The sequence below is a fragment of the Elaeis guineensis genome, chromosome 13, assembly GCF_000442705.2.
Source record: "Elaeis guineensis isolate ETL-2024a chromosome 13, EG11, whole genome shotgun sequence".
Classification (NCBI taxonomy): Eukaryota; Viridiplantae; Streptophyta; class Magnoliopsida; order Arecales; family Arecaceae; genus Elaeis; species Elaeis guineensis.
Window position 1 is genome coordinate 70,891,506 of NC_026005.2, and position 26,585 is coordinate 70,918,090.

Sequence of the window (26,585 nt, forward strand, 5' to 3'; positions counted from 1 at the left end):
CTTTTATTGAACCAGCCGTAAACTATTTGATAATTACATATTTTAGTCTACAATTATATGGTTTGCAATTATTTGGGTTAATAAAACCGAATTACATGCATTTGATATTTGACTAAAGCTATACCAACTGAGCATCTACTTCTAGACTTAGAAGCTCAATATTCACTCCTTTCTCATGATAATTTTCGAAAAACAACCCAGCAGTAAAGGATTTAAAGTGAAAGAGCTTCCTATGACCGTTGTTTATTTGAAAGTCTATTAATTTTTTTTTTTAAAAAAGAAAAACCTATGGATGGTAAGCACAAAGTCCAAACAACTAAAAATTTGAAAAAACTATACGACATTTTTAAATTTTTCATCATCAAAATTTCTTAAAATTTAATTTCTTTGTAAGTTTTCTCATAAATTGTTGGCAATCAAACAATTCTTTAAAATATTCCCAACCCCAACAGTGGAAAAAGAAAAGGGTTTTTAAGATTTGTCCCTTGTGGTACAGATACTTTTCTTGACCACAAGGATCAAGTAAAGTCTTATTCCTTAATACGGAAATTTTGCTGGTCACACTTTCAGCAAGTCTTACCTCCTCAAATATATTACACTATAAGAAGTCTAAGCATACACTAATCCATAATTTACTCATGATTAAATCTTAGAACATTAATAATGGCTAACAAACTAGTCTGCTTGGTTTTTCCCAAATAAACTCCTAATAATCAATAATCATGCTTGTATGTTTAAGTGGGACAGCAATATGGATGGCACCACCAATCCATTATACCTAACTATAAAATCAACGGCAGGCCTCTCATTAACCCTTAACTAATGATGTAGACCCATCTTTTCTGCCACCAATCTCAACCACAGGCGCATACTCAAAAGCAAGGGGAAAGCTGAAACACTATGCAGAACCAGGGGAGACGGTAGCTTGACTGCGAAGTCGCCAACTTTGGACAGTCAACTTTATTCTCGTCCCATTCCTTCTATGGTTCTCTTGTCGTGGAGTACTGAAGCAGTGGAAGGGATGCGGTGATGGGGGAGAAAGGTGGCACCTTTTGGCTCAAAGACGCCATTTTTTTCTTGGAATTCCTCGGAAAATTTCCCCAAAAGCTGGTAAGAATGCTCCTCCGTAGGCATTATTAGTGGTTTTCCTGTGTATAGAGGATTGTTTCTTCTGGGCTTTGGTTATGATGGTTTGGTAACTTTGGTTCTTTTGTAGAAGAGTAGGTACCTCTAGCTCTGGATGGAATTAATATGAACAAAGGGGGGAAAATGAGTTTTTTTTTTTTTTTTTTAGTGCAAAACTATTGTTTCTTGTAATTTTTAGAGAGGAATTGATGAACAGGAAAACCGATGCCCTTTCTTTCGTTTTCTTTTTCTTTTTGAAGTAAGAAGGTCTAAATTGTGAAGACAAATTTCTTCTCTTGTAGATTAACAAAGACTCCGATAAATATCAAATGGTTAGCTCATGGCATCATAATGCTTCCATCAATCCACTGTAAAAAGGACGGATATGTTTGTATTTGTTATTGGCAGCTTTGAGTTCAATTCTGTTCGACCGGATCCAAACCCATTTCTCCTATGAATGCAAAAGGTTCAATTTTTAAGCTATTTCACTTGGGCCGATGTGTTTCAAACTTCATACCTCCTTGGCGGAAGGGAGGTGTATGTTTGTTTGAACATGATGTTGTCTTTCAAGAACTCCCCGTTCTTTGTTGTCATCCACTTGCTAGATGGTATACTGTTGTCATTTTTCATGATACTTCTTCTTCTTCTTCTTCTTTTTTTTTTACGAATTTAAGTCAAAGAAATCAGTGGTGCTGCCACTTTATTATATTTCCAGTCTCATCGCTTCCTTATTTCTGTCTAAATTTTAGCTTCCTTAATAAAAGAGGTCTGGTTGAAGGCATGGGTCACAGGCTTCTGCTTTTTGTCTTTCTCTACTCTCTTCCTGGGATTTTGGCTCAAGAAAGTGCAGAAGCCACTGTTATAGTTAAGGGGTCTGCTACAGTTGCTGAAACTGATAAAAATTTTGTGTGCGCTACTATCGATTGGTGGCCTCCAGAGAAGTGCAACTATGATCAATGTCCATGGGGTGAATCTTCTGCTCTAAATCTGGTAAGCTTTTCAATTTGTTATTGTTGAAGTTGTTTTCACCTTTTTGTATGAAACTATAAAAACATTTTTGGAAGCCATGGCTAACAATGATTTCTCTTTTTTGTTTTTCTGCTTTGGTTTACTTAGGATGTAGATCATCCTTTTCTAGCCAATGCCATCAAAGGTATGTGTTCTTGAGTCTTCTGTGATATTCTCGTTTCCTGAGTTTTTTTCAGTTTCTCACCATTCCTAGTTTTTTTACAATATCATTATAACCGTCACTGGTTAGGCACTATGATGACATATATTACTAGGAAGCATATTTTGTTTATTCAACCTTGAGAATCGGATTCCCTGTTCCTGAAATTTGACCTGCTATGCATACATCCCACCTATATGGGCAGCTTAAAAGGATTATGCTTTGATCCACAAAACTTTGAAAAAGTTTTACAACTAGCTAAGAACCTCCTGTCAAGTCTCTGTAAATAAGTGATGAATTCTCGGCTAAGGCAAAGAGGGGCCAGCCTTGAAGCCTATAAAACTAGTTGGCAGGAAGGAAAACCCACTTTAGTAGTTGCATAATCTAAGCTTATGAAGGCAAAGAAAAACTCAGAAACTTTCCACTTTGAGAAAGTCACCAAGTGGAAATGAGCAAAGTTTAGATTTCTATTCATTTCAAATAGGCATTGATTATGACATGAGGATGGTTACATGTATATGACAATGAAGATGATGCCATCAAGGCTATGGTGTACCACTCCTTGCAGGTTTCACTAGTATAGCTTCATTTTATTAGGAATTACTCCTGGTCCTTTGTATAAATCATAGTAATTGTTTGTTGGTTTTTTTCTGTGAATTGTAGCATTCAAGTCTTTGCGGATCAGAGTTGGAGGCTCTTTGCAAGACAAAGTTGTGTATGGTCTGTCGAATTTGGGTCACCCTTGTTTGCCATTTACAAAGATGGAAGATGGGTTGTTTGGGTTCTCCCAAGGCTGTCTAAGCATGGACAGGTGGGACAAGCTCAACGATCTTTTTCGAAAGACTGGGTAATTACCATACTTGCTAGTGTTGGATTCTGTTCTCTTAGCCATTCTTTTGTCCTGTACTCTGAGTTATACATTCCAAAAAACTATTGAATTTGGATTGAATACCTTACCTCAATTTATAAGCGGTGGTGGGTAATCCTTTTGATGCAATTTATAGCAATTATGTAAAATACATGAATACATACACACACACACACACACACATACATACATACTCTATTTGCCTGCCCACATGTGAACGTACATACATACGTATGCACGTACATACATACACACATAGGTGCATTTGGTATCCATATTTTCTTTCTTAAGTTGGATAAATGTTTAAATGAGCTAATCACTTACTTAGTAATCCATAAGGAGGCAATTGCCAAGTTAGTAAAAGGCTTGGTTTACTTCTGTGATAACCTAATTTATGACTAGACAATTATGACGTTGTTAGTGGTGTCACTTGACATGATGGTTAGTAGAATAGCATGAACCAAATTCTTAGTATCTAGATGCAGAGCCATTGCTCAAATTCTTAGTATGTAGATGTGGAGTCATTGCTAACATGATAGTTTTCCTAAATTGATTGTGACAGATTGAATAAGAAACAGGAAATAGAAGTATAATATTCATTAACATGTATAACTATTATTCAAAAGATTTGTGAAGCCTCGAGATGAACAAAATCAAGATTAACATCTCTATAATGGTCGTTATATGGTGTAGATATCATCAGCTTAAGGACTAGATCATCAAGAAAATATCTTGATGTTTTCTTTGAACTTTAGATAGAACTTCTATACCAACATATCGTAAAAACCACTTGCTTTTAAATGGTAATGATCATCCTTCCTTAAGCAAAAACTTAAACCATATCTTAACATAGAAACTTGAGTATTTCAACTGTAACAAGAGTATGAATACATGAATGGATCCAAACATCTACTGATTAATAGGTAGATCAATATTCATCATGTTTTCAAGATCTGAGGACTGATTGCATAAGCTTGAAGCTAATATAACATGTGATCATACACTTGATTAGATCTTATAATCAAGGTTCGCCATCTTAGTGCTAGACCCTGCATCATTACCATGCTGGTATAGTGTCTGTATGCCCAGAATAGGGGTTGGTTCAGTGTACGGAGAGTTGGTGCACCTCCCGTACCAAAGATCAATATACTACCAGTATAGTATGGTATGCCCAATATGGGATGGTACGCCTAGCTACAGATAACTGTGCGTACAATATGTATAACAGGGTCTTGGTTAGGTCACAACAAAGTCTTGAATTTATCATAGTTATTGTAAGGAATTAAACATCTATCTTGTCAAGAGTACTTTCTTACTTCATTAGAAGATCAAATAATGCACATCATTTGAAAACTGCATAACAATATAGGAGGTTGACCACATTGTTAAGACCTGGTGGAGTGAATGGTGGCTAAATTCTATGGTTGCAGAGCAATTGTCACATTTGGTCTGAATGCGCTCCATGGGAGGAATCACATACGAAATAAAGTTTGGGCTGGCCCTTGGAACTCTACTAATGCTCGTGATTTCATAGAGTACACAATATCAAAGCAGTATCCGGTTGATTCATGGGAATTTGGTAATATATTGTAAATTCATCTCTGTATTTTTTTTACCCGATAATCATGGATCACATGTTATCAAAGGAATAGTATTCTTTTTATGGGAACTTGATCTTTATTGTTGAAATATTATCTTTGCATCTCCGATAATAAATTTTGATCTAGTTTCCCAGAACTTTATGCTTCCTTTTTCTGCTATCAGGAAATGAATTGAGTGGACATGGAATTGGTGCAAGTGTTGATGTTGAACTCTATGGAAAGGACTTAGTTGGCCTTAAAGCCATCCTTGATGAGTTGTATGAGAACTCCGATTCTAGACCTTCTCTGCTAGCACCCGGAGGATTTTTTGATCATCAGTGGTATGGTCAACTCCTTCAGATTTCGGGGCCTGGTATTGTCAATGCCATGACACATCATGTTTACAATTTAGGTGCAGGTCAGTATGATGATACATGACCCATCTATACAGAACAACTTCCTTTTATAAATGGCCAAGATCCTAATTTATCTTGCTTCTGTTAGTTGACTAAGATAAAATTTTGATTTTATTTTTTTTTGTGTTTTCTTTTTTAATTCTCAAAATTGTAGCAGTGTTTAGTCTTTGTTAGTCTCTGATACATCTCTTTAGGTTATAATGTTCATTAGATCTTATTTATGACCTATCTTTGCTGAAAATTGTGATATGATTACTGTTTCCAGTTAACTATGTGTACACCTAATATGTGTCAGATTGTAATTCATTTTCCCTAGGGCATACGTGCAATAAGATCATGGTAGCAGTTTGAACCCCCTCACACAATAAACTAGAGATAATGTCTTTGTCTCTTCTTTTTGAATTAGCATTGCATAACCATGAGATCACAATCTGCACACACTGCTAGCTCTCGTTAGACTGCTAATTCTGTGATATTCAGGTGCAGCTCAATTTATATTTAGATTGTCAATTTGTTGAATTTGAAACAGGCCAATATGAAATGTGCCGCTTTCCAAACATATACTTATCAAGCATTGGTGCCACTTATTTATACCACATAAACAAGTATGACTTTTATGGTTGATTGTCTAGGTTAAATATATATACATTTAAGCATCTTTTATTGTTGGTAACAATCAAATGAAATCGACAGGTTTCTTTTTCAATTATATCTTTACTTGTTGGTAGTTATCTAGTCAATATGAATTCAATAATATCATATGACATGTGGATGTGTTGGCAATTCTAAATTTTCAGGTTGTACCGTTAAACATTATGTGTTCTCTTTTATGGTCATGTGCATGTTATTAACTTCATGCAAGTAAATGATAATAAATTATATCAACTTAACTTTCAGGCAATGATCACCATCTTATTAAGAAGATATTGGACCCAAAGTGTTTAAGTCAAGCAGCAGATATTTACAGAGGCATCCAACTTACAATACAAAGACATGGACCATGGGCTTCTGCTTGGGTTGGTGAAGCTGGTGGTGTCTCCAATAGTGGTGGTCGTCATGTATCCAATACATTTATGAACAGTTTCTGGTTATCCTCTTTACCTTTTCTATATTTGTTTCTGTGAATCAACTTCCAATAGCTCCCCCTACCTTGTGTTCATTGAATTTATTGCTAACAGAGACTTTATAACATATCTCAGGTACTTAGATCAACTTGGAATGGCATCAAAGTACAATACAAAAGTTTACTGCAGACAGACTCTGATTGGTGGCAATTATGGCCTCCTTGATACTGAAAAATTCGTACCAAATCCTGATTACTACAGGCAAGGCATATTAAAGCATACAAGGAACTAAGAAATTTATATAGTTCCAGGAGCCTGACTTCTACTTCTGTTGATTATTGTTATCAGTGCATTACTGTGGCATCAGCTTATGGGAAGAGGAGTTCTTTCTGTTGATATTGATGGATCTCCATCTTTACGTGTTTATGCCCATTGCGCCAAACAAGAAGTATGGCTTAACCATGATAAGTTGCTTATCTTTTTTTTTTTTAAATTGATAAGGGAAAACTTACTTTTATTTACAAGTTTCTCCTTATATTAAAGTTAGAAGGATATGGCCATTGATCTTAAAGCCAACAGAGCTCATAATGGGGTTGTGAGTTTGTCTTGGGATCTACCTTTTCCTCCAGATATCCAAGAGAAACTTTTATTCAATATATTGAACACTTAAAATGAGAGCATGAAATAGTGGTCTGTACTTTGTTCTGTTTATTATAAAAAAAAAAGGGGAAAAAAGGGAATTGTGTGCAGTCTTACATTACATGTAATATGATTGGGAGACTCATCCAACTTGTGAGACAATGGATTTTCAAGTTCTGAATTAAGGAGCATGCAGCCAATTAAAAAAGTCTCAAACTTTTTAATTGGCGCAAGCTGGAGGGAAAAGTCTCAAACTTATCAAAAGGCCTCAAACTTTTATCCAGAGACAATTAAAAAAGTCTCAAACTTCGAGGGCTTCTGCATGGCTTAGTCTTAGCATATCTAGACTTGTTTTCAAAGCATTGATCACCAACCAAAGTCGACATTACTTTAATTCTGTATCACAGGTCACTTCAGTTTCTAGCTAACAGCATTGTTGCACAAGCTAGAAGCTTCCATGTTAGTTATCAACTGTGATATCTAATACATGTGCATTTTGATTCAAATAGCCATATTTTACATTAGAAGAAAATTCATAATAACATCAGATCTCCCCATATTGGACAGTCTATGACAACAACCCTCCAATCTTCATTTAAGGGGAGACTAACTAAAGAGGTTCTATAATTTAAGGAAATTTGTATCTATTAATTACTTTTTCTTGTGTTGATAATTCAATTGTACCAACGAATTGTAAAATGTTTTACTTTCATCATGGATCATGCACATGTTCTGAAAGCGAGCTTGGTATTTTGGTCTAAATTATGTCTTGTCATTGCAGGCAGGTGTTTCTGTACTCCTGATCAATCTAAGCAATACCACCAAGTCCATTGTTACTGTCCAGAATGACATTAATGTAAATCTTGGTGAGAAAGATGGCATCCAAAAAGACAGTTATTTTGTTCACGGTCTCAAGAAAACTGTTTCATGGCTTGGAAGAAAACCATTGGATGGGAGTCAAAAGAGAGAAGAGTATCATCTAACTGCAAAGGATGGAAACCATCAAAGTCAAACCATGCTGCTCAATGGGAGCCCTTTGGAGCTCACTGAGGATGGAGGTATTCCAGCTCTGAATCCTGCATATGTCTCTGTTAACTCACCTATAAAGATGGCTCCCATGTCCATTGCATTTGTGGTCTTCCCGAACTTTGAGGCTCGAGCTTGTGCATGAATATCCTTTGTTTTATATGTTAACTGAGTTTTTGCCATTTATAATGCACTTACCTTATATGTCATGAAGGTCCTGAAGTTAGAGATGTGAAAAGAACAATATGAATCATCTATATTCAATTATAAAGCTTTTCATTTTTTCCTCCTACTTCCCATGGACCTTTGATGAAGTGAATTGATGCAATAGATGTATGTATAAATTTTCTTATTGCTAATGAGTTTCAAGTGCTCACAAATCTCACTATGTTTCTGGTTTTATTTGTTAGAAGATGAATAAGAAAAAATTCCTCTTGCTTTTATATTGGTAAGAGATGGGAGATGTAATAAATAAACAAAATAAAAGAATCACTTGATCATATTCTAAGGGTGCAGGAGCCATGCACGCGCAGAGAGAGAGAGAGAGAGAGAGAGAGATTTGAAAAATCAAATTACTCTTTGGCTGAAATCCTCTTATTTAATTGAAACGTTGCACAAGTTGCACAACCAGTAAGTACTAAAGACAGCCAAACATGTAAAAGTCTGTTATCGATTGCGAAAATCAAATTTGTTAAACTCATTCAACTCTGCACTTATCAAAAGGAGGCTAATCAATTCCTGGCACAAGCTGGAGATTTGAAGTCCTGGAAGCTGACAAAGGCAATCGACTGAGGAGCAATGTGGAGAGGTGCAGCAGCATCAGCAATAAATGGATACATTTCAGGAATGTCTCCACTGCATGTCAGATTCAAAGGTTGTCCATTAAGAAGCATAACTCTACTTTGGATATTGCCACCTTGAGGAGTCAGATGGTACTCTTCCCTCTGCCCCTTTTCTTGCACAGATGCTAAAGATCGACCGATTTTAGGTGGATACAAGTTCAGGTCACTGACAACTGAGACATCGAAGGATGTTGAGTTTGATAGGTTAATGAGCAATAGAGTAACTCCATTCTGTCAAACATAATTGAAGACATGTAAGTGGTACAGGGTGACATAAGATACAGAAGTAGATTAATGGATTGAATTGTGAGTCTTACCTTTTGTTTGGAGCAATGAGCATAGGCACGAAGGTACGGCGATCCATTGTGAGTGGTATGAAGAACACCAGGTCCCATTAGTCGATGCCACAACAAAGCACTGATCAAAGAAAGTAAGCAAGAGGTGAAGGGGAGAAAAAACTCTCAGAATCTGTACATTTGAACAGAATTTATATTAATGATTAGGCTCTGACTTATTGGAATCCAACCTATAGTAGTCTGGGTTGGGGATGAATGTAGTGGTGTTAAGAAGAGCATAGTTTCCTCCAATCAAAGCTTGTCGGCAGAAGACCTTGTGGTTAAATGTGGTTACCATGCCCAGCTGATCTAAGTACCTGATCCAGCCAGCAAAATCCCTTATCTGTTAGTTTCTCATCAGATTTTTTTTCTAATAGATTTAACAAGCCACAAACAGGTTTAAATTCAGAATCAAAATAAAATAAAGGATAAAGAACTGAATCATAACAAAGATATACCTATAAGAATATGAATTAGTATAAACAACAGAGACCTTTCCATGAAAGCATCAAAGAAAAAGTGAGATCCAGCAACATAATTATTAGTTTAATGTAAAATGGATTGATTTGGACAACTCAACAACTCTTTGAAGGGTATGGAAGATACTAAGAAATATGAACTAAAACAGTAAATTTTCTTATAGAAGAAGAGATGATGAACAGTTAAACAAGTCATTGAGATGAGCTCATTATAACACAGCAATGCATCAGACAACTAGAGATGAAGAATAAATTGCCTCACCAGAAACTATCTGCGAAAGTATTCGACACATCTTTGCCTCCGCTGTTGTAAGCACCACCTGATTCTCCAACCCAAGCAGCACTCCATGGGCCAAAATCCTGGATGATGGTCTCAATATCACTATATGTCTGTACTATCTGATCCAAATAGTAAGGATCTTGAATCTTGTAGATTAGCGTTTTATCAACACCTGAATACAGGAAAACCAGAAAAGCTTAGTTTTCCTTAACTAATTGTCTTATAAAATTTTTAACAGTGGTTGTATTGCACTTGAATGCTCATTAATAGAAATACAAGTTTGAACAAAGACATCTAAGCTTACTGACCTGCACCGAGGTTGTAGATATGATGAGTAACACCATTAACAACACCAGGTCCTGATGTCTGAAGCATGTCGGCGAACCATTGTGCATCAAAAAAACCACCAGGTGCCAATATCTTCGGTTCGGTGCTAGAATTTTTATATATATCACTGAGAAGTTTTTTTAGCGCAATCAAATCCCTGCCATACTGTTTAGGATCCACACTTGCAGATACTCCTTGACCAGAGAGCTCATTTCCTGTCAAGAATGGAAGCACAATGTCGATATGCGAGAAAACTGTAGAAAGAAGAAAACTGAAACTTTTGATCAATAATTTACATTGTTTAATTAAATACCTAATTCCCAAGATTCAACCTTATAATTCTTCAAGACTGTGTATTCGATGAATTGACGAGCATTAGTAGTGTTCCAGTCACCCACGTAGCTGTTACCCTCTGGGGCTTTTTTCCTCCCAGCTAGTGCATTCAGTCCAAATGTTAATATAGATCTGCAACCATTGAATGACCAACAACAAGATCTTAACAAAATTTTGCAACAATTAATGATTATCTATGAAAAAATCATGAAAACATATTAATGAATTGTTCATAGACATTGCAAAATGTTTGTAATTGTACGGGTAGAGATTTTTCTGAACTGCAAAGATTTGTCATTAAATTTCACATGTACTTAAAGATCAATACCCAGTTTTATTGAAGAATGCATTGAGCTCATCCCATCTACACATGCTCAGGCAACCTTCAGAGAATCCAAACAGGCCATTTTTGTCAAGCTTGAAGTCTTCACAAGTGGCAGGTTCTTCCCCTACCTTATACACCACTTGGTCTTCAAGTGACCCTCCAAGCCTAATTCTCAGAGCCTTGAAAGCTGCAGTTTCACACCATGATTTCCATCAATTCACCAAATGTTAGCTTAGGGGGCAGGAGACTGGGGAGGGGGAGGGATCACTAAACCCAAATGATATGAAAAAAATATATAAAGGTTGCCTTATATAATGCCTGAAAAGCACCATCTATAAAACCACTTACCTTTGATGGCATTGAATAGAATGGTATTGTTCAAATCCTGCAAGATACACAGCAAAAATCCAGCTCAGTGTAACAGTACATGATATGAAAGCATATACTCATGCTTATGCTCTAATGCTTGCAACTACTACACCATATGAATACAATCATAGATGAATACATTGGCATGAATGAATCTGCAAGAATCTGAATCAAAGATGGACAAGCACCTATAAGCAAGTCTCTCAAGTTTTCTCCGAACTTGAGAAGATCAAGTCTCTAACATTTTAATATGCATAAATATTACTTACACAATATAGTTGTAATGCCATTGGAGTCACAAAATATTTATATTATTTTTTGCCAAAGATATAGAGAATGGAATTATTTACGGCATATCCTCCTCCTTGATTTTAATAAAAAGTAATTGCAAGCTTAAATAGAAAAGAAGTAAGTAGGTTTTCATGTAAACAAGAAGATGATCAGAGAAAAAAATAACTATGGAAAAAATATCGACCAACGAGCATTTGCTCAGATAGTATCACATCTTGCCACTTGGATAGAAGATCAAACTTTTGATTAGAGTCAGCTCTCGACAGATGGGATAGATATAGGATAGAAGGTGAGGATTAGCCCCTCTCAATATATAAAAAATAAAAATAAATAAATAAATAATGGAAGAGTCTACTTCTAAATTAATGTATCATATAAAATATATTCCTTCAAATAAATATCCTGTCTTAGGAAAAAGACACAACTTGGATGGCTCATGGCAAACATGAGTAGAGGACAAACTTACCAAGTTAAGGATGGAGGAACTGTACCAAGGGCACATGTCATAGTTGCACTTCTCCTTGGGCCACCAGTCTATGGTTGCACAGATAAAGCTGTCATCTGTTTTGGCAATGGTGGTCACTGCCTTCACAGACACGGTCACCTTGTCCCCTAAACTCAAAGAGAAGCTGGAGAAGAGCAAAAGAGAAAGGAAAAAGGATACAAAACCTATGGTTCTATGCATGGAGAATAGCCAAACTTAGAACGCAGAAGGTAGAAGATGAGAGAGAGAAGGCATGGGACCCAGAAATATTTCAGGATCCCGGCTTTCTTATAGATGCACAAGTTTTTTAAAATTTGGAAGGTAGTTGAAGAAAAGATAAGGATTGTTAAGAGTTCAAATTATCAGTGACTCTTTAGTTAAGCAATTGGTTGAAAATATGTAGCCACTTATGGTATCCAAAATTGCTTTTTGAGGACTAGAAAATGCTTTTTGCTCTCCAAGACCGCTGTCTTTGAGACAATAAAGGTAATATTGCAACAATTTGGCCAATACACGACCTTGTGTTTTAGATTTCAAATGAGCATCCCTTCTGTTTAATCGAAACCTTGGTTGCTCGAGTCAGGATCGGGTCGGGTTGGATCGGGTCCAGCTAAGGGTGCAGATCCATACTTGATCCATGCAATTTCGACCCGACTCATACTTGTAATTAAGACCAATGGGTCAGGCATAGATCCAAAACTGGAGCCTGACTGCCCAGCTAAACTCAATCAGCTTGGATTTGGGTCAGTCTATGACTCTGACCCAACCCAAACTTATTTGCACCCGTATGTCCAACTTTATCCAGAACCAATTTGAACTACTGTCAGGTAAGTTTAAACTTGATTTTAGTCCATTCTATTCAAAGTCGGGATTGGATTGGACTCTTTTGATACCTTTATAGTACCAAGAGAGACATGTTGGATTTTCCTAGAAGTTTTCAAGTATGCTTCATTTAACGCTAGATCTAAACTAAGTCGTTCATAACTTCATATCTTTCCAGTACCATTTTTTTTTTTTTTTTTTTATAACCCAGTCTTTATTGTTATTTTAGATTATTTTGTTAGTAAAATCTCTTAATAGTTATACCAAAAACCAGATGAATGTGATGCAATTAGTGGTTTTCTTTTAGTTCTTTTCTTAAACCCTAAAATAAAGAGTGCAGTATATCTTACATCATATTTTCGTATTCATCAATCACAAGATCTTTCAAGGTTTATTTATAGAACACTACCTTGGTTTCAGGATTTAGAATTTCACAAGGCTTTCTTAGTATTCGGTCGCTTCCGATGACAGGGCATAAAAAACACAAATAAATGGGGCTCTGAAAGCATGGAGATTAATCTCAAATTGATTGTTTGTGTTCAACCGTGCAAGACGAGCTAATCAGTATGAAACTTTACTGGAATGGATTCTGCAAGGGGAAAGGGGAGGAAATCCTTGTAGCAGCTTTGCTGAGGCATGATATAGGGACAATTCATGATTCATCATTAATATCTTATGCAAAACATTACTTTTGCTCCAGAACTCCAATTGCTATTAATCATAGATATGCTGCCTGCAATTGAAGTGAAAAGAAAAAGGCAGAAGAAATGTATACAGTCTGGGGATGTAAGCAATTGATTACTATGAAATGTACATAATAACAACAATTTATCAAAAAGACCACCACTCGCACAAAGATCTAAATTGGATCAAAATTTTGAAATCTTTGAATGTCCTATCAATGCTTATGCTTATATGAGACTTGAGCCACTTTGGAGTCTATGTTGTGCCAGATCCAACACCACATTCAATGCGGAGAAACTTCCATCGGTGTTGGTAATCCCATGAACCAAAGAAACAAGACAAGATAATTGAGCGAAGCAACCAGCTGATCTTCCTGTACCTTTCTGGAAAGAGCATATTACAAGATACTGCAACCACATTTGTTCTCTTTTGGCTTGCTCAATACCTTCTTCTCTGCACATAAGGCATGAAGAGAAAAAAAAAAAAAAAACAGATTTAGGGTACGAGAGGCAAGATAATGGAATCTATAATTTTATCAAGTATTGATAACACATACCAGTCCCTCTTTCAGAAGAAGGGGGGCGAACAACAACATGCATGGTTGTAACTCCAGAAAATTCATACATTGGGCTTCTGCAGTCGGCTAAAGTTCTATTGTTCTCTAATATTTTCCCTGCATTAATCAGCTTAAGATCGTTCACAGTTCTTGGACCATTCTCCTTCCCTGTCATTAGACACCATTTTGTTGAAGAGTTCTGAATCAGCAGCACTGAAAAGTAGCATAAAAAGGACAACGCATAGAAGAAAAAAACCAACTAAAAGACAGATAACATGCATGCCAAATATTGTACAAAACAAAGACAGTCACTGCTCTTTCTGTAGACTTGAAACTGCAATTGTGTGATAATCTTATGCATCGTATGATAATTTAAATATTAAGCATATATCCATCAAATAGTTGATAATATATGCTCTCTCCATCTTTACCTCAAATAGAATAAAATAATGTCTTAAAGGGAAAAAATAGGTTATACTACAATATTTCCTATCCCACTACAAGTATGTAACAAGTGTCAGCAAATCACGTACCCATTATTTCTGATATCAATGAATCGCACCATTCTACGCATTGCAACAATGTAATTTTTCCCAATTTAATGATCACATAGGATACAGATATCAGACCTGATAGCTATTGCCACATGATCCTCAGATCAATTTGGAGCATAAAGTTTTCTTGAATCTTTGATCAAAAATTTCTTTCTACTTGTATTGCAATTAAGCAAACATGTATTATGTTCAGGATAGGTTTTGAGTCCTCTCCAATACATCCTTGTGCCTGAATTTTTATTTACATCAGGTTGCTTCTGCATGATGCTCCATCTTGTCATTACAAACTTAGTATGAGAGTAGGAAATCCCATCTCAACTATTTACAAGACAATACTAAATATTGACTGATTGACATCTCATGGTACCACTATCTGATTTTGCATCCTTCATTGTAGTAATCTGGTGAACATGTTAACTGAAGTGAACTTCTGACAATCACCCATTGATCCCAGAATAAACAAAAAAAATGGGAAAAAAGGGAAAAGAAAAAAAATAGATGATTACTCATTTATCAGATGAAGCAAATGATAGCTTGTGTTGCTTGAATTATAGAAGTTCTCTTCCCCAATAATCTTCCCAACATAAAAGAGTACATAAGTGAATCAAAGCAGGAAGTACATCTCTATCATCCACATTGTATTCTAATCCTCTATGATCTCTTCTGAGATTGCAAGAGAATTTGAATGTGTAATTCTTTTGGTAAAGCCATAAAGAAAACTTTGAATATTAAACAAGGAAATATAAGTATAGTTTCAACCTCCTTGATAAAAGTTTGAGCACTTGCAACGATTATTTCCAGAGCCAATTTCTTCTTCATGATCTCTGCTTTGATGGTAGGTCTTTCACATAAACCTTATATTCATATAACAGGTCTTCAATACAATTTAGTAAATTTTCAGGATGATATGCAAATATCTCTATTAATTTAGGGCTCTCATAGGATCTCGACATCAACAAGAGCCAACTGATGCTCCCATACCTGATGCGACTTAAAAATATAAGAGCCAATAAGTCATTCAACATACCGTCTTACATAACATGTACTATGCCCCATGGTTGCCAACAAGATGTATAGAGTGCAGATCAGTCTACTTCAGTACATATCAGTTGTAAATGCATGTAAACAATGTGTCAAATTAATATGCAATGATACTAATAATAGGTCACTTGAGGTTTTACTTGGCAGATAGAAAATGGGTCTCTTGCTTACACTTAACCAAAGCATGGACTTTTGACAAGATCTTGAAATGATAATCTAAAACAAGTTATGTCACCTCATGTTCAACCACTCCAGGGACCACAAAGTACTGACAGTTTGAAAATCTAAATCTGACAACTTTTTTGGCAGGAAAATGTGACATGAAGACACACTTATCAAATAAATATTTAGATTTGGTGCAAAACCTACCCTACATTTAGGGTTTTTAAAGGTTGAAATTTCAGACATTAAGGATGGCTTAGTAATTGGAAACTATGCTAAGTTTCTCAGCACTGCTGATATGTAATTCCTCCTCATTTACATGTGGCCAAGTTATATGTTAAAAAAAAAAATAAAAGCCACTGCAATTTTATCATTTTATTCAAGTACTTTCAGTTTCTTATTTTTCCTATATGAAACTTCACCCGCATCTTCTGAGTTTTATCTTTATTAGACATTGTTCTATCCTCTATACCACATGTTCATAGTCGTGTGCCGTTTAGATTTCCATGAGTGCAGGACATCTGCTGATAACAAGAGGTAGGATCCTCACCTCATTAGCTCAGAATCTATCAGTATGACTTCACCAATAATGATGACCCACAATGAAATAGAAGACACGACCGATAAGACGACATCAGAATTTCTACCATCTGTACTCCAATAGTTGTCATAAAGCACATCAGACAAATCTAAGCACAGATATTGCACAACACCAAAGCAAAATCACAGAAAGACACTTCTCCTGTTCTATGGAAACATGCGATACCAAATTTACTGCAGGGAAGTATAGTTGCTACTAAAAAGTCGAAAGTAAAATTTAACAATCTTCACATAAATATCAGGAAAGATGCCATAACAGTATCCAACAATAGTCTAAGAGAATCCAAACCACCATCATATTTCTGAAATGGAACAAACCAATCAAAATGAATCCAACAGCACTCAAATATAAAGCCAACCTTTTGGCCACTGAGCAATGATGCTTTCTTTGAGGGTGGCAACACTTGTAGCAGGAGCATACTTCTTGGGACCGATGTCAGATCCGTCAAACAATCTAAACTTAATCTCAAGAGGCTCTTGGACTCCAGACATCTCCAAGGATCACAGAAGGACTCTGCAATCAAACAACCAAAAGTTCCACAACAAACCTCTCTATAATTTTTATTTCTAGAAAACATTTATCTTTGCAAGAAAGAATCTCAAAGACATCATTTTTTAGTTTAAAAACAAAACAATTCGATTAAAAAAAAAAAAAAAGGAACAGCTGCTTGGAGATGATAGGGTTTTCAAGCGAAGAAGAAAAATCTATAAAATTACGATTAATTTCTCACCAGCCAAATCCCGATCTGGGTCTTCTTCCGAACACGAAAAAAACCCTTAAAAATCTCAACTTTATTCCAGAATCACCCAAATCTCGATCTAGGTCTCCTCCAAAACACCGAACAACGCTTGTATTCCCTTCAAACTCCGCCCAAACAACCCAAATCTCGAACTAGGCGTTCCCAAAACCGCAAAAATCAGAAATAAAATAGGCAACGAAGTAGAAGGCAGGTACTGATCCGAGTTCCCCGAACCGGATGCAGAAACCGAGGGCCACAGCAGATTGAATAGAATCCGCCGCGCAGAGAGAGAGAGAGAGATAAAACGAGAGGAATGATCGAAATCACCGAAATCAGTGGTCAAATGAATCCGCCGCCTATCTCCATCTCATTCTCCTCTCCGGCTCTCCAGCCAATCTGTCACCTCCTAAGACCACGGAAAATAGATAAAACCATTGGATGTTTCCTTATTCTATCACCTTCCCTTCCCATCCTCCTTCCCTTCTATTCTATTTTAATTGCAATATTGTTTTTTATTGATTTTTATATAAGTTTTGTCTACTTTGGAATTCCCTACAAATCAAAGGGATCTTTTGCCAACTTCCAGGCATGAAACTTATGTTTTCAAACAAATTTGAAAATTATTGTGGTTGGCTTTGACATTTGACATTGTCCCTGGAATTGAACAAAGACTACTGTTTCATGAATAGACTGATATTTCTATTTAGTATTTTAAAAGACTAACTTTTATATGTACCAAAAAAATAATTCTTATATTTAATTATTTTTAAATTGTCAAAAAAAAATTTAAGTGAAAAAGAAGAGGAGATTATGATTGAGATTGGAAACAAGTCAAGTTGGTCTTTGTCCTGCTCATGTTTGATTTGTTAGATAATTAAACTTAAGCTAAGTTTAAATCTATATTTTCAAGCATAGTGTATATCCTAAATAAATTAGTTTGAGCAAGATTATCATTAATTGAGCCAGTTTCTTATCTATTCTTGTGGGCCATTCAAGCATAGCTTACTTTGGAGAAAGTATTAGATTGATCAGATTCGATAGACAAGTTCAATGATCACTCGCTATATTATCCCTCCTTGTATTTAAATAAATCAGGATAGAAATAGATGTGAGAATTCATTATATTATTTATCATACACGTGCCCTAAGATTTGGACTACCTGCTAGGTGTGGTCCATCAAATAATTTCTTCTTATTTTATGAGTCAAGCTTCATGTAAGACTTTAAACTTGGTTATCCTTTATTTCATGTAACTCAGTTAAGCCTATTAGCAGCCCATGATCAAGCTATACATAAATAGCTTGATTTGCAATGTAGGTAGCATTGATAAAATCTGAAATAGCACCAAAACACCAAACAACTAATATGGAATAATTCTTTTGTCCATGTGGCAAACAATACTAGAGTGGCAAATAACCCTTTCAACTCTCTTTATGAAAAGAGAAACAAAGAAAAGATTAAAAATATAGTGGATGCAATTATTGAAAATGTTTGTGGGCCCATCCTTATACCTAACAAATATTTGAGGGCATGTGTTACGGGGAGATTGGTGCTATATACCAATGATCACCTATGAATTGCATCAATCTTCTCTCATTATCACATGGCATACTAGCTCTAAAAGGTTTTCATACTAAAATTGTCTTGTAGCATTACTATATAATGATATAAACATGTAGAAATAATTAGATAATTCATGAAGCCTAAATTCCTTTATATAGATTTTCTATTTAAAAATGTAAAAAAAACTTTGTTGTATGTATTTATGTAAACTAAAATTTTGGTTTAGTAATATAATATCCAACTAATTCCTACAAGTGGCATTAGTCATATTATACCTTGTGCCATAGAGAACTTCTGATGTGCATGAAATGGATGCTTTCTAGCATCCTTGAGAAATACTGTTACGTATGCATGTTCTTTTTTAAATACAAAATGTATAATATTACATTGAGTTCTAGTTTTTATATTGTACGTCTACTATTTTGCAGAACTCTTATTTTTTTAAATCAAGTCACTATTATTATTATATTCTTTCAATAATTTCTACCATATTCTTTATTATTTTTTCATACACTAGATTTTTAAATGACTCTTGCAATTTAGTAATAATCATCCATCATGCACAATCTATTCATGATCATTTTACAAGTAAATATTAAATAATTAATAGTAGTTTGCTATTAATTGATTATAGTACAAATTGTTGCCTCTTTCAGTATTTTTAAGCATTGGCACATAACATTTGTAAAGATTAGAGCTCACTATGATTACCAGCACAAACCCACATATAATTATTTAAAGAAAAGGATTGCTTCTTTGGTAGCCAAATAATATATTTTTAAGAAAAAGAAAAATATGAAGATAGAGTCAGAACTTTTTGTTAGCATCTAGCATTGAGAAGAATGAAGAATCTATTTCCTACATTGTTTAATTTCTCTTGCAATCATATATTTAATGAAGTTAATCAAGTTGTAGATCGTTTAGCAAACATGGTAAGCATCCAATAAGTGGAAAGCATATGGATTGAAGATTTTCCTCCTATTTTGGCAAATTTTATTTGAGCATATATAGGGGATGTTTCTTTTATTTGTTTGTAGGGAGTTACTTCACTTCCTGTTATTCAAAAAAAAAAGATTTTCATAACATAAATTTTTCAAAAGATGAATAGTATTATTTAATATAAAAATTTATATTCACTTGTTATGTTTTATCAACTCCTTTGTTGTTTTATAGTTCCATTAGTTGCTAACAAGGAGCTAAATTTATTAGTCAAAATAGAGAGACTACCATGGTTAACAATGGCTTAATTTAGTTTAATTTTATTATGATTACATCAAGCTTAAGTATAACAAAAAAAATTTTCTATATATAAGAATCAATCAACAAAGAACTATTTACATCTAAAAGCAAATCACATAATCATTAGCTTAGAGAAGTAGAAAAAATCTGAGGATCAAGACAATCTTTTTAATCAAACCGTGTAGATCTCTATCTACAGTATCTGTCACCTAATGTCTATTAACTACACATATTCCTCAGGGCTAAAAGAAAAGAATACAAAGAACAAGAATTTTGCAACATAAATTCACTTCATTTATGCTTTTGCAAATCAAGGCTTTTTTTGTCTCAAAAACAAATTGTATTGGACTTTAATTGTGTTGGGGTAGATCCCTCAATTGTGGAATATGGATTATCTGGCCAAGATTATAACAACGTCTAGGAATCAGATGTTGACACCATACGAGAAAAAGAAGAAGAAAAAATAACAAACAAAATACAATAAAAATATATAGATTGACCTCAAGCCTACCTTCATGGAGCATGCAAGCTTCACTACGAGAGAAACAAAAATAAAGAATACCAGAGAAACTCGTCACTCAAATCTTTATACAAGAGTTTCTCAAAAAGAAGTCCCAAAATCTTTACAAAAGCTCTATGAAATATCTCAAAAAGTCTCTCTGTACGATCAAGACGTTACTAGCTACCCAACACAATAAACAGATCGTCAATCGAAGTTATATAGCCTCTAAAAATTCTAAAAAAATATTTCACTAAGAAATTGAGTCCAAATTAAAGCCCAGATTCCATCCAGGCAGTTTGATTGTAACCGGCTCAAATTATGACCGTCCAATCATGCAGAATCAGTCTCTTATCTTCTGATTAAACTCGAAATTGATCTCGATCGTCCGATCGTGATTGGCTCGCTCCAGAGCCGTCAGATCGTGCCTCCGATCCATGCATGGTCCTATTAGCCGTGATATCTAGCACGATACACTGTGGACCGCGATACCCAGGTGAGCCTGGGCGCCCGTGCTCGCGGGTCACGCACATGCCTAGGCCGGCCCAACATGCTGCTGGCTTAGTGCCAGCATGCTGCTGGGCCTAGCCCGCACTGCCTCCAGCCTATGCTGACCCGTGGATCCTCCGACAGCCTGTGGGGTATATCATCTGCTTCCGACTTGCTTCCTTATGCGTATCTTTTTCATTCGGACTCTGTTTGGACTGGCATTGGTCTCGTTAGATTCTATTTTTCGTCTTGGACCTCATTTTGAAATTATTATGGATCGAATCTCGAAGTATTTTTTCTCAACCATCTCCATCTCAACTCGATGTTCGACCTCCATCTGTCTTTGAGAACCTATGATTCGTCTAGCCCACATGCCTTGGAGTGCGCCTGCTGTCTCATGAATGGACAAATATGGGAGTTGAGCCAGGCTGCTCGATCCCACCTCCATCATGGACTGTGTCTACTCTGATCAAAGATCTGCTCAGAAAAATCTCCTGTGGTAATAGAAATTTTACTCTGTAACGTCGTCTCTCATCCTTCCGAATCTCCCATCTCATACTCGATCACCTCTACCTGGAGCTCCATCTCGCACTGGACTCCCCCTGGCTCCTGAAGCTCCACCTCGCACTGGGCTCCCTGCTAGGTACTAATGTCCTCCTCTGATCTTCTTCCCCTCCAATATCATCCTATCGCCATGTATGACTTTCAGGATTCTATCACCAGCTACCTACTTGTAGTCATTTGAATTTAGTCTACTCAGTGAGATAAGATTTCACATGAAATTGGATATATATCGAATTTTCTTCAATCTCCTCACTGCACCATCATGTGTCCTCCAACTGATCGTTCTGATGCTCCTAATCGAACAGCTCGATCCATCCGACTGACGAACAGTGCCCTCAATACTCTTCGATGAGTTAAACAGCTCCTCTCTGCAACATACATGATGGATGCATGCAGAATGTAAAATTCACTGTTAAAAAAAAGTAGATACCTTATCAGATATCACTAGAACATCATCCTCTGAGTCGCTACTGACCATCGCTGTAGTAGCCCTTATCCGATCTTTGAGTTGAGAATAATCTCTGATATGATGTCCCAACTCATTACATCGGTAGCACCTGATCTTGCTGGAATCCCTCATCTTAGACCTGGGTCATCCTCCTCATGATTCTCTACTGCTCCATCTACTGTCACTTGTTCTTCCAAAAATCATCAAAGCTGAGCTATCGCCATTTGAGCTTGAAGCCTAGTTCTCCCATCTGAGAACCTCATTCTAGAGAATCACTACGGTGACCTCATCCATCTTGATGGTGCTCTTCTATACTAGAAGAGTAGTCATCAAGAACTCATACAAAGAGGAAAGTGATACTAGTAAGACCAACGTCCTAGTCTTCTTCTCAATCTTTTCATCTATACTGAGAAGATCGATGAGAATCTTTTAAAAGTGGCTGAGATATTCCTGCATACTCTATTCCTCATCTATCCATAGTTGGTAGAACTGCTTCTAAAGAAAGAGAGTATTGGTGAAAGACTTCACTATGTACAACTCTTCGAGTTTCGACCACAGTACCATCGGAGAAGGCTCATCAAGCATATGGATCACCATCTCATCCGTCAGGCACATACTGATGGTACTCACATCTGCATCTATAGATGCTCCCAGGTCATCTCTTCTATGGTGGCTGGCTTCTTCTCATTCAAGAGAGCATCGATCAATTTACATTGGATGAGCACGTCCTTCATCCTTGCTTGCCATAAAAAAAAATTACTCTTCTCGTCGAACCGATTGATCTCCACCTTGATTATGCTTGTGTTCTCCATCTTCTATCTCGATCAATACTACTTTGCCTGGACCACCTGATATAGCTTATTGATGGTAATCAGGCTCTGATACCACTTGTTGGGGTAAATCCTTCAATTGCGGAACACGGATCACTTGCTCAAAATCACAACAATGTTCGAGAAACAGATGTTGATACAACTCTTCGAGCTTCGATCACAGTACCATCAGAGAAGTCTCATCAAGCACATAGATAACTATCTCATCTGTTAGGCATATACGAATGGTACTCATCGTCTGCATCTATAGCTACTTTCAGATCATCTCTTTTATGGTGGTCGATTTTTTTTCATTCAAGAGAGCGTCGATCAATCTGTCTTAGATGAGCACGTTCTTCACCCTTACTTGCCACAAAAAAAAATTTCTCTTCCCATCGAATCGGTTGATCTCCACCTTGATTGTATTTATCTTCTCCATCTTCTATCTTGATCAACATCACCTCTATCTGGATCGTCTGATACCACTTATCGACAATAAGCAAGCATTGATACCATTTGTTGGGGTAGATCCCTCAATTACAGAATATGGATCATCCGCTCAAGATCACAACAACGTCCAGGAAGCGGATGTTAATACCACACGAAAAGAAGAAGAAGAAAGAACAACAAATAAATATAATAAAAATACATGGATCGATCTTAAGCCTATCTCCATGGGACGTGCAAGCTTCACTATGAGAGAAACAAAAATAAAGAATACAAGAGAAACTCACCACTCAACCCTTATACAAAAGTCTCTCAATAAGAAGCTCTAAAATCTTTACAAAAGCTCTCTGAATCTCTCAAGAAGTTTTTTACATGATTAAGACATCACTAGCTATCCAACGCAACAAATGGATCATCAATCGAAGTTATATAGCCTCCAAAAATTCAAAAATAGTGTTTCATTAGGAAACTAAGCCTAAAACAAAGCCCAAATTCCATCCAGATCGTTTGATTGTGACTGACTAAAATTGTGGCCATCTAATTATGCAGAATCAGCCCCTTATCTTCTGATGAAACCCCAATTGATTTAGACCATCCAATCGTGATCAGCTCACTCTAGAGCTATCGAATTGTGTCTCCAATCTACGTGTGGCCCTGTGAGCTGTGATATCTAGTGCAGTCCATAGTGGATCGTGATACCCTGGAGGGCTTGGGCACCCGGCTCGCAGGCTATGCACGTGCCTGGGCTGGCCCAGTGCCAATGCACTGGCGGGCCTCGCCCGCACCGCCTCCAGCCTGCACCAGCCCATGGACCCTCCAGCGGCCTATGGGCCATACCATCTGCTCTTGACCTTCATCCTCATGCGTATCTTTTTTATCCTGACTTCATTTGGGCTGATCTTAATCTCATTGGATTCTATTTGTCGTCCTGAACCTTATTTTGAATTTATTATGGATAGAATCTCTTTGTATTTTTCTCAACAATCTCCATCTTGACTTGATGTTTGTCTTCCACCTATCTTTGAGAGCTTGTGATTCATCTCGCCCCCACACTTTGGGCATGCCTGCTATCTCATGGATGAACAAATGTGAGAGTTGAGCCAGACTGCTCGATCCCATCTCCATCATGGGCTGGGTCCACTCTGACTAAAGATCTGCTCGAAAAAGTCTCTTATGACAATAGGAACTTCACTCTACGACGTCGTCTCTCATCCTCCTGAGTCTTCCGTCTCGTGTTCGATCTACCTCTACCTAGAGCTCCACCTTGCACTGGCTTCCCCTGGCTTCTGAAGCTTCATCTCGCATTGGACTCTCTGTCAGGCATTAATGTCATCCTTTGATCTTTTTCTCCTCTAATATCACCCTATCGTCGTGCATGACCTTCGAAATTCTATCATCAGCTACCCACTTGTAGCCGTTTGAATCCAATCTGCTCAGTGAGATAATATTTTTCCTAAAATTGGATATATATCGGATCTCTATTCTCCTCACTACACCATCATGTGTCCTCCTACTAACCATTTCGGTGCCCCTGATTACATAGTTCGATCCATCCGATCGATGAATAGTGCCCTCATTGCTCTTTAAAAAGTCAAATTGCTCATCTCTGCGATATATATGATAGGTGCATGCAGAATATAAAATTCACAGCTAGAAAGAAGTAGATATTTTGTCAAATATCATTAGGATATCATCCTCTGACTCCCTACGGACCGTCGCTGCAGTAGTCTTTGTCCGATCTTTGAGTTGAGAATAATCTTTGACATGATGTCCTAACTCATCACATTGGTAGCACCTGATCTTGATGGGATCCTTCATCTTGGACCTGGGTCATCCTCTTCATGATCCTCTGCTGCTCCATCTGCTACCACCTGCTCCTTCAGAAATCATCAAAGCTGAGCTGCCGCCATCTGAGCTCGAAGTCTGGTTCTTCCATCTGAGAACCTCGTTCTGGAGAATCGCTACGGTGATCTTGTTCATCTTGATGGTTCTCTTCTCCACTAGAAAAGCAGTCATCAAGGACTTATATGAAGGAAGAAGCGATGCTAGCAAGACCAACATCCTGATCTTTTTCTCAACCTTCTCACCTACACTGAGAAGATTGATGAGAATATTTTGAAAGTGGCTGAGATATTCTTGCATGCTCTGTCCCTCATCCATCTATAGTTGGTAGAACTGCTTTCAAAGAAAGAAAGTGTTGGTGAGAGACTTCGCCATGTATAACTCCTCGAGCTTTGACCACAACACCGTCGAAGAAGTCTCATCAAGCACATGGATCACCATCTCATCCGTCAGGTACATATGGATGGTACTAATTGTCTGCATCTATAGCCACTCTTAGGTCGTCTCCTCTATGGTGGCTGGCTTCTTCTATTCAAGAGAGCGTCGATCAATCTATGTTGGATGAGCACGTCCTTCACCCTCATTTGGTACAAAGAGAAATTGCTCTTCCCATCGAATCGGTTGATCTCCACCTTGATGTGCTTGTCTTCTCCATCTTTTATCTCGATCAATACCACCTCTGTCTAGACCGTCTGATACCACTTATCGATGGTAACCAGGCTCTGATACCACTTGTTGGGGTAGATCCCTCAATTACAAAACATGGATCACCCGTTCAAGATCACAACAACATTCGAAAAGGAGATGTTGATACCACACAAAAAAAAAAGAAAAAAGAACAACAAATATATATAATAAAAATACATGGATCGATCTCAAGCCTACTTCCATAGAGTGTGCAAGCTTCATTATGAGAGAAACAAAAATAAAGAATACAAGAGGAACTCACCACTCAACTTTTATACAAGAGTCTCTCAACAAAAAACTCTAAAATTCTTATAAAAGCTCTTTGAAACCTCTCAAGAAGACTCTCTGCATGATTAGGATGTTACTAGCCATCCAACGTAATAAATGGATCATCAATCGAAGTTATATAACCTCCAAAAATCCTAAAATAGTATTTTACTAGAAAACCAAGTCCAAATCAAAGTCCAAATTTCATCAAGACTGTTCAATCGTGACCGCTCAAATCATGGCCATCCGATCGCATAGAATCAGCCCCTTATCTCTTGATCAAATTCAAAATTAATCTGGACCATCCGATCATGATCGGCTCAATCTAGAGCTGTTGAATCATGCCTTCGGTCCACATGTGGCTCCGTGAGCCATGATATCTAGCATGGTCCACGGTGGACCGCGATACCAAGGAAGGCTTGGGTGCTCGCACTTGGGGGCCGACCCAGCGCATTGCTGGCCTAGCACCAACACGTTGCTGGGCCTCACCCGCACCACCTCCGGCCTGTGCCGGCCCATGGACTCTCTGGCGGTTCGTGGGCCGTACCATCTGCTCTTGGCCTACGTCCTCACATGTATCTTCTTCATTCGGATTCCATTTGGACTGATCTTAATCTCGTT

The 26,585-nt window shown here is 37.0% G+C and overlaps 3 protein-coding genes across 5 annotated transcripts; 1 reads left to right on the forward strand and 2 right to left on the reverse strand.

The window, feature by feature from the left end:
- Positions 1-842: 842 nt before the first annotated feature.
- On the forward strand, positions 843-8,178 carry LOC105055993 (heparanase-like protein 1). Its single transcript, XM_010938047.4, has 10 exons — positions 843-1,110; positions 1,875-2,115; positions 2,242-2,278; positions 2,957-3,140; positions 4,592-4,740; positions 4,926-5,159; positions 6,055-6,244; positions 6,357-6,482; positions 6,570-6,669; positions 7,642-8,178. The coding sequence occupies exons 2-10, from the start codon at positions 1,906-1,908 to the stop codon at positions 8,029-8,031; spliced, it is 1,620 nt and encodes a 539-aa protein (XP_010936349.2). The 5' UTR covers positions 843-1,110; positions 1,875-1,905; the 3' UTR covers positions 8,032-8,178.
- A 95-nt stretch (positions 8,179-8,273) lies between these two features.
- Positions 8,274-12,422, reverse strand: LOC105056031 (heparanase-like protein 2). The gene is made up of 9 exons (XM_010938093.2): positions 11,934-12,422; positions 11,156-11,192; positions 10,811-10,994; positions 10,463-10,614; positions 10,131-10,364; positions 9,805-9,994; positions 9,255-9,380; positions 9,046-9,145; positions 8,274-8,959 (listed from the first exon to the last, which is right to left on the reverse strand). The coding sequence occupies exons 1-9, from the start codon at positions 12,150-12,152 to the stop codon at positions 8,618-8,620; spliced, it is 1,584 nt and encodes a 527-aa protein (XP_010936395.2). The 5' UTR covers positions 12,153-12,422; the 3' UTR covers positions 8,274-8,617.
- A 1,119-nt stretch (positions 12,423-13,541) lies between these two features.
- LOC105055992 (membrane-anchored ubiquitin-fold protein 1) lies at positions 13,542-17,659 on the reverse strand. Of its 3 annotated transcripts, none has more exons than XM_029267839.2 (4): positions 17,438-17,659; positions 16,730-16,884; positions 14,014-14,226; positions 13,542-13,910 (listed from the first exon to the last, which is right to left on the reverse strand). In XM_029267839.2, the coding sequence occupies exons 2-4, from the start codon at positions 16,860-16,862 to the stop codon at positions 13,855-13,857; spliced, it is 402 nt and encodes a 133-aa protein (XP_029123672.1). In that variant the 5' UTR covers positions 16,863-16,884; positions 17,438-17,659; the 3' UTR covers positions 13,542-13,854. The 3 variants fall into 3 exon arrangements, with proteins under 3 accessions (XP_029123672.1, XP_029123671.1, XP_010936346.1); XM_029267838.2 differs by having other exon boundaries at positions 17,102-17,644; XM_010938044.4 differs by having other exon boundaries at positions 14,014-14,181; positions 17,102-17,604.
- Between the last annotated feature and the right edge of the window lie 8,926 nt (positions 17,660-26,585).

Coding starts and splice junctions, on each gene's coding strand:
- LOC105055993 (XM_010938047.4), top strand. CDS start 1,906: ATGGGTCACAGGCTTCTGCTTTTTGTCTTTCTCTACTCTCTTCCTGGG. Junction 5,160..6,054: donor TGTTTACAATTTAGGTGCAG/GTCAGTATGATG, acceptor CTTAACTTTCAG/GCAATGATCACCATCTTATT. Junction 6,245..6,356: donor ACATTTATGAACAGTTTCTG/GTTATCCTCTTT, acceptor AACATATCTCAG/GTACTTAGATCAACTTGGAA.
- LOC105056031 (XM_010938093.2), bottom strand. CDS start 12,152: ATGCATAGAACCATAGGTTTTGTATCCTTTTTCCTTTCTCTTTTGCTC. Junction 10,995..11,155: donor TCTATTCAATGCCATCAAAG/GTAAGTGGTTTT, acceptor GTGAAACTGCAG/CTTTCAAGGCTCTGAGAATT. Junction 9,146..9,254: donor CCCAACCCAGACTACTATAG/GTTGGATTCCAA, acceptor TTCTTTGATCAG/TGCTTTGTTGTGGCATCGAC.
- LOC105055992 (XM_029267839.2), bottom strand. CDS start 16,862: ATGTCTGGAGTCCAAGAGCCTCTTGAGATTAAGTTTAGATTGTTTGAC. Junction 14,227..16,729: donor CATTGCTCAGTGGCCAAAAG/GTTGGCTTTATA, acceptor GCTACTTTTCAG/TGCTGCTGATTCAGAACTCT. Junction 13,911..14,013: donor TTCTTCTGAAAGAGGGACTG/GTATGTGTTATC, acceptor CCTTATGTGCAG/AGAAGAAGGTATTGAGCAAG.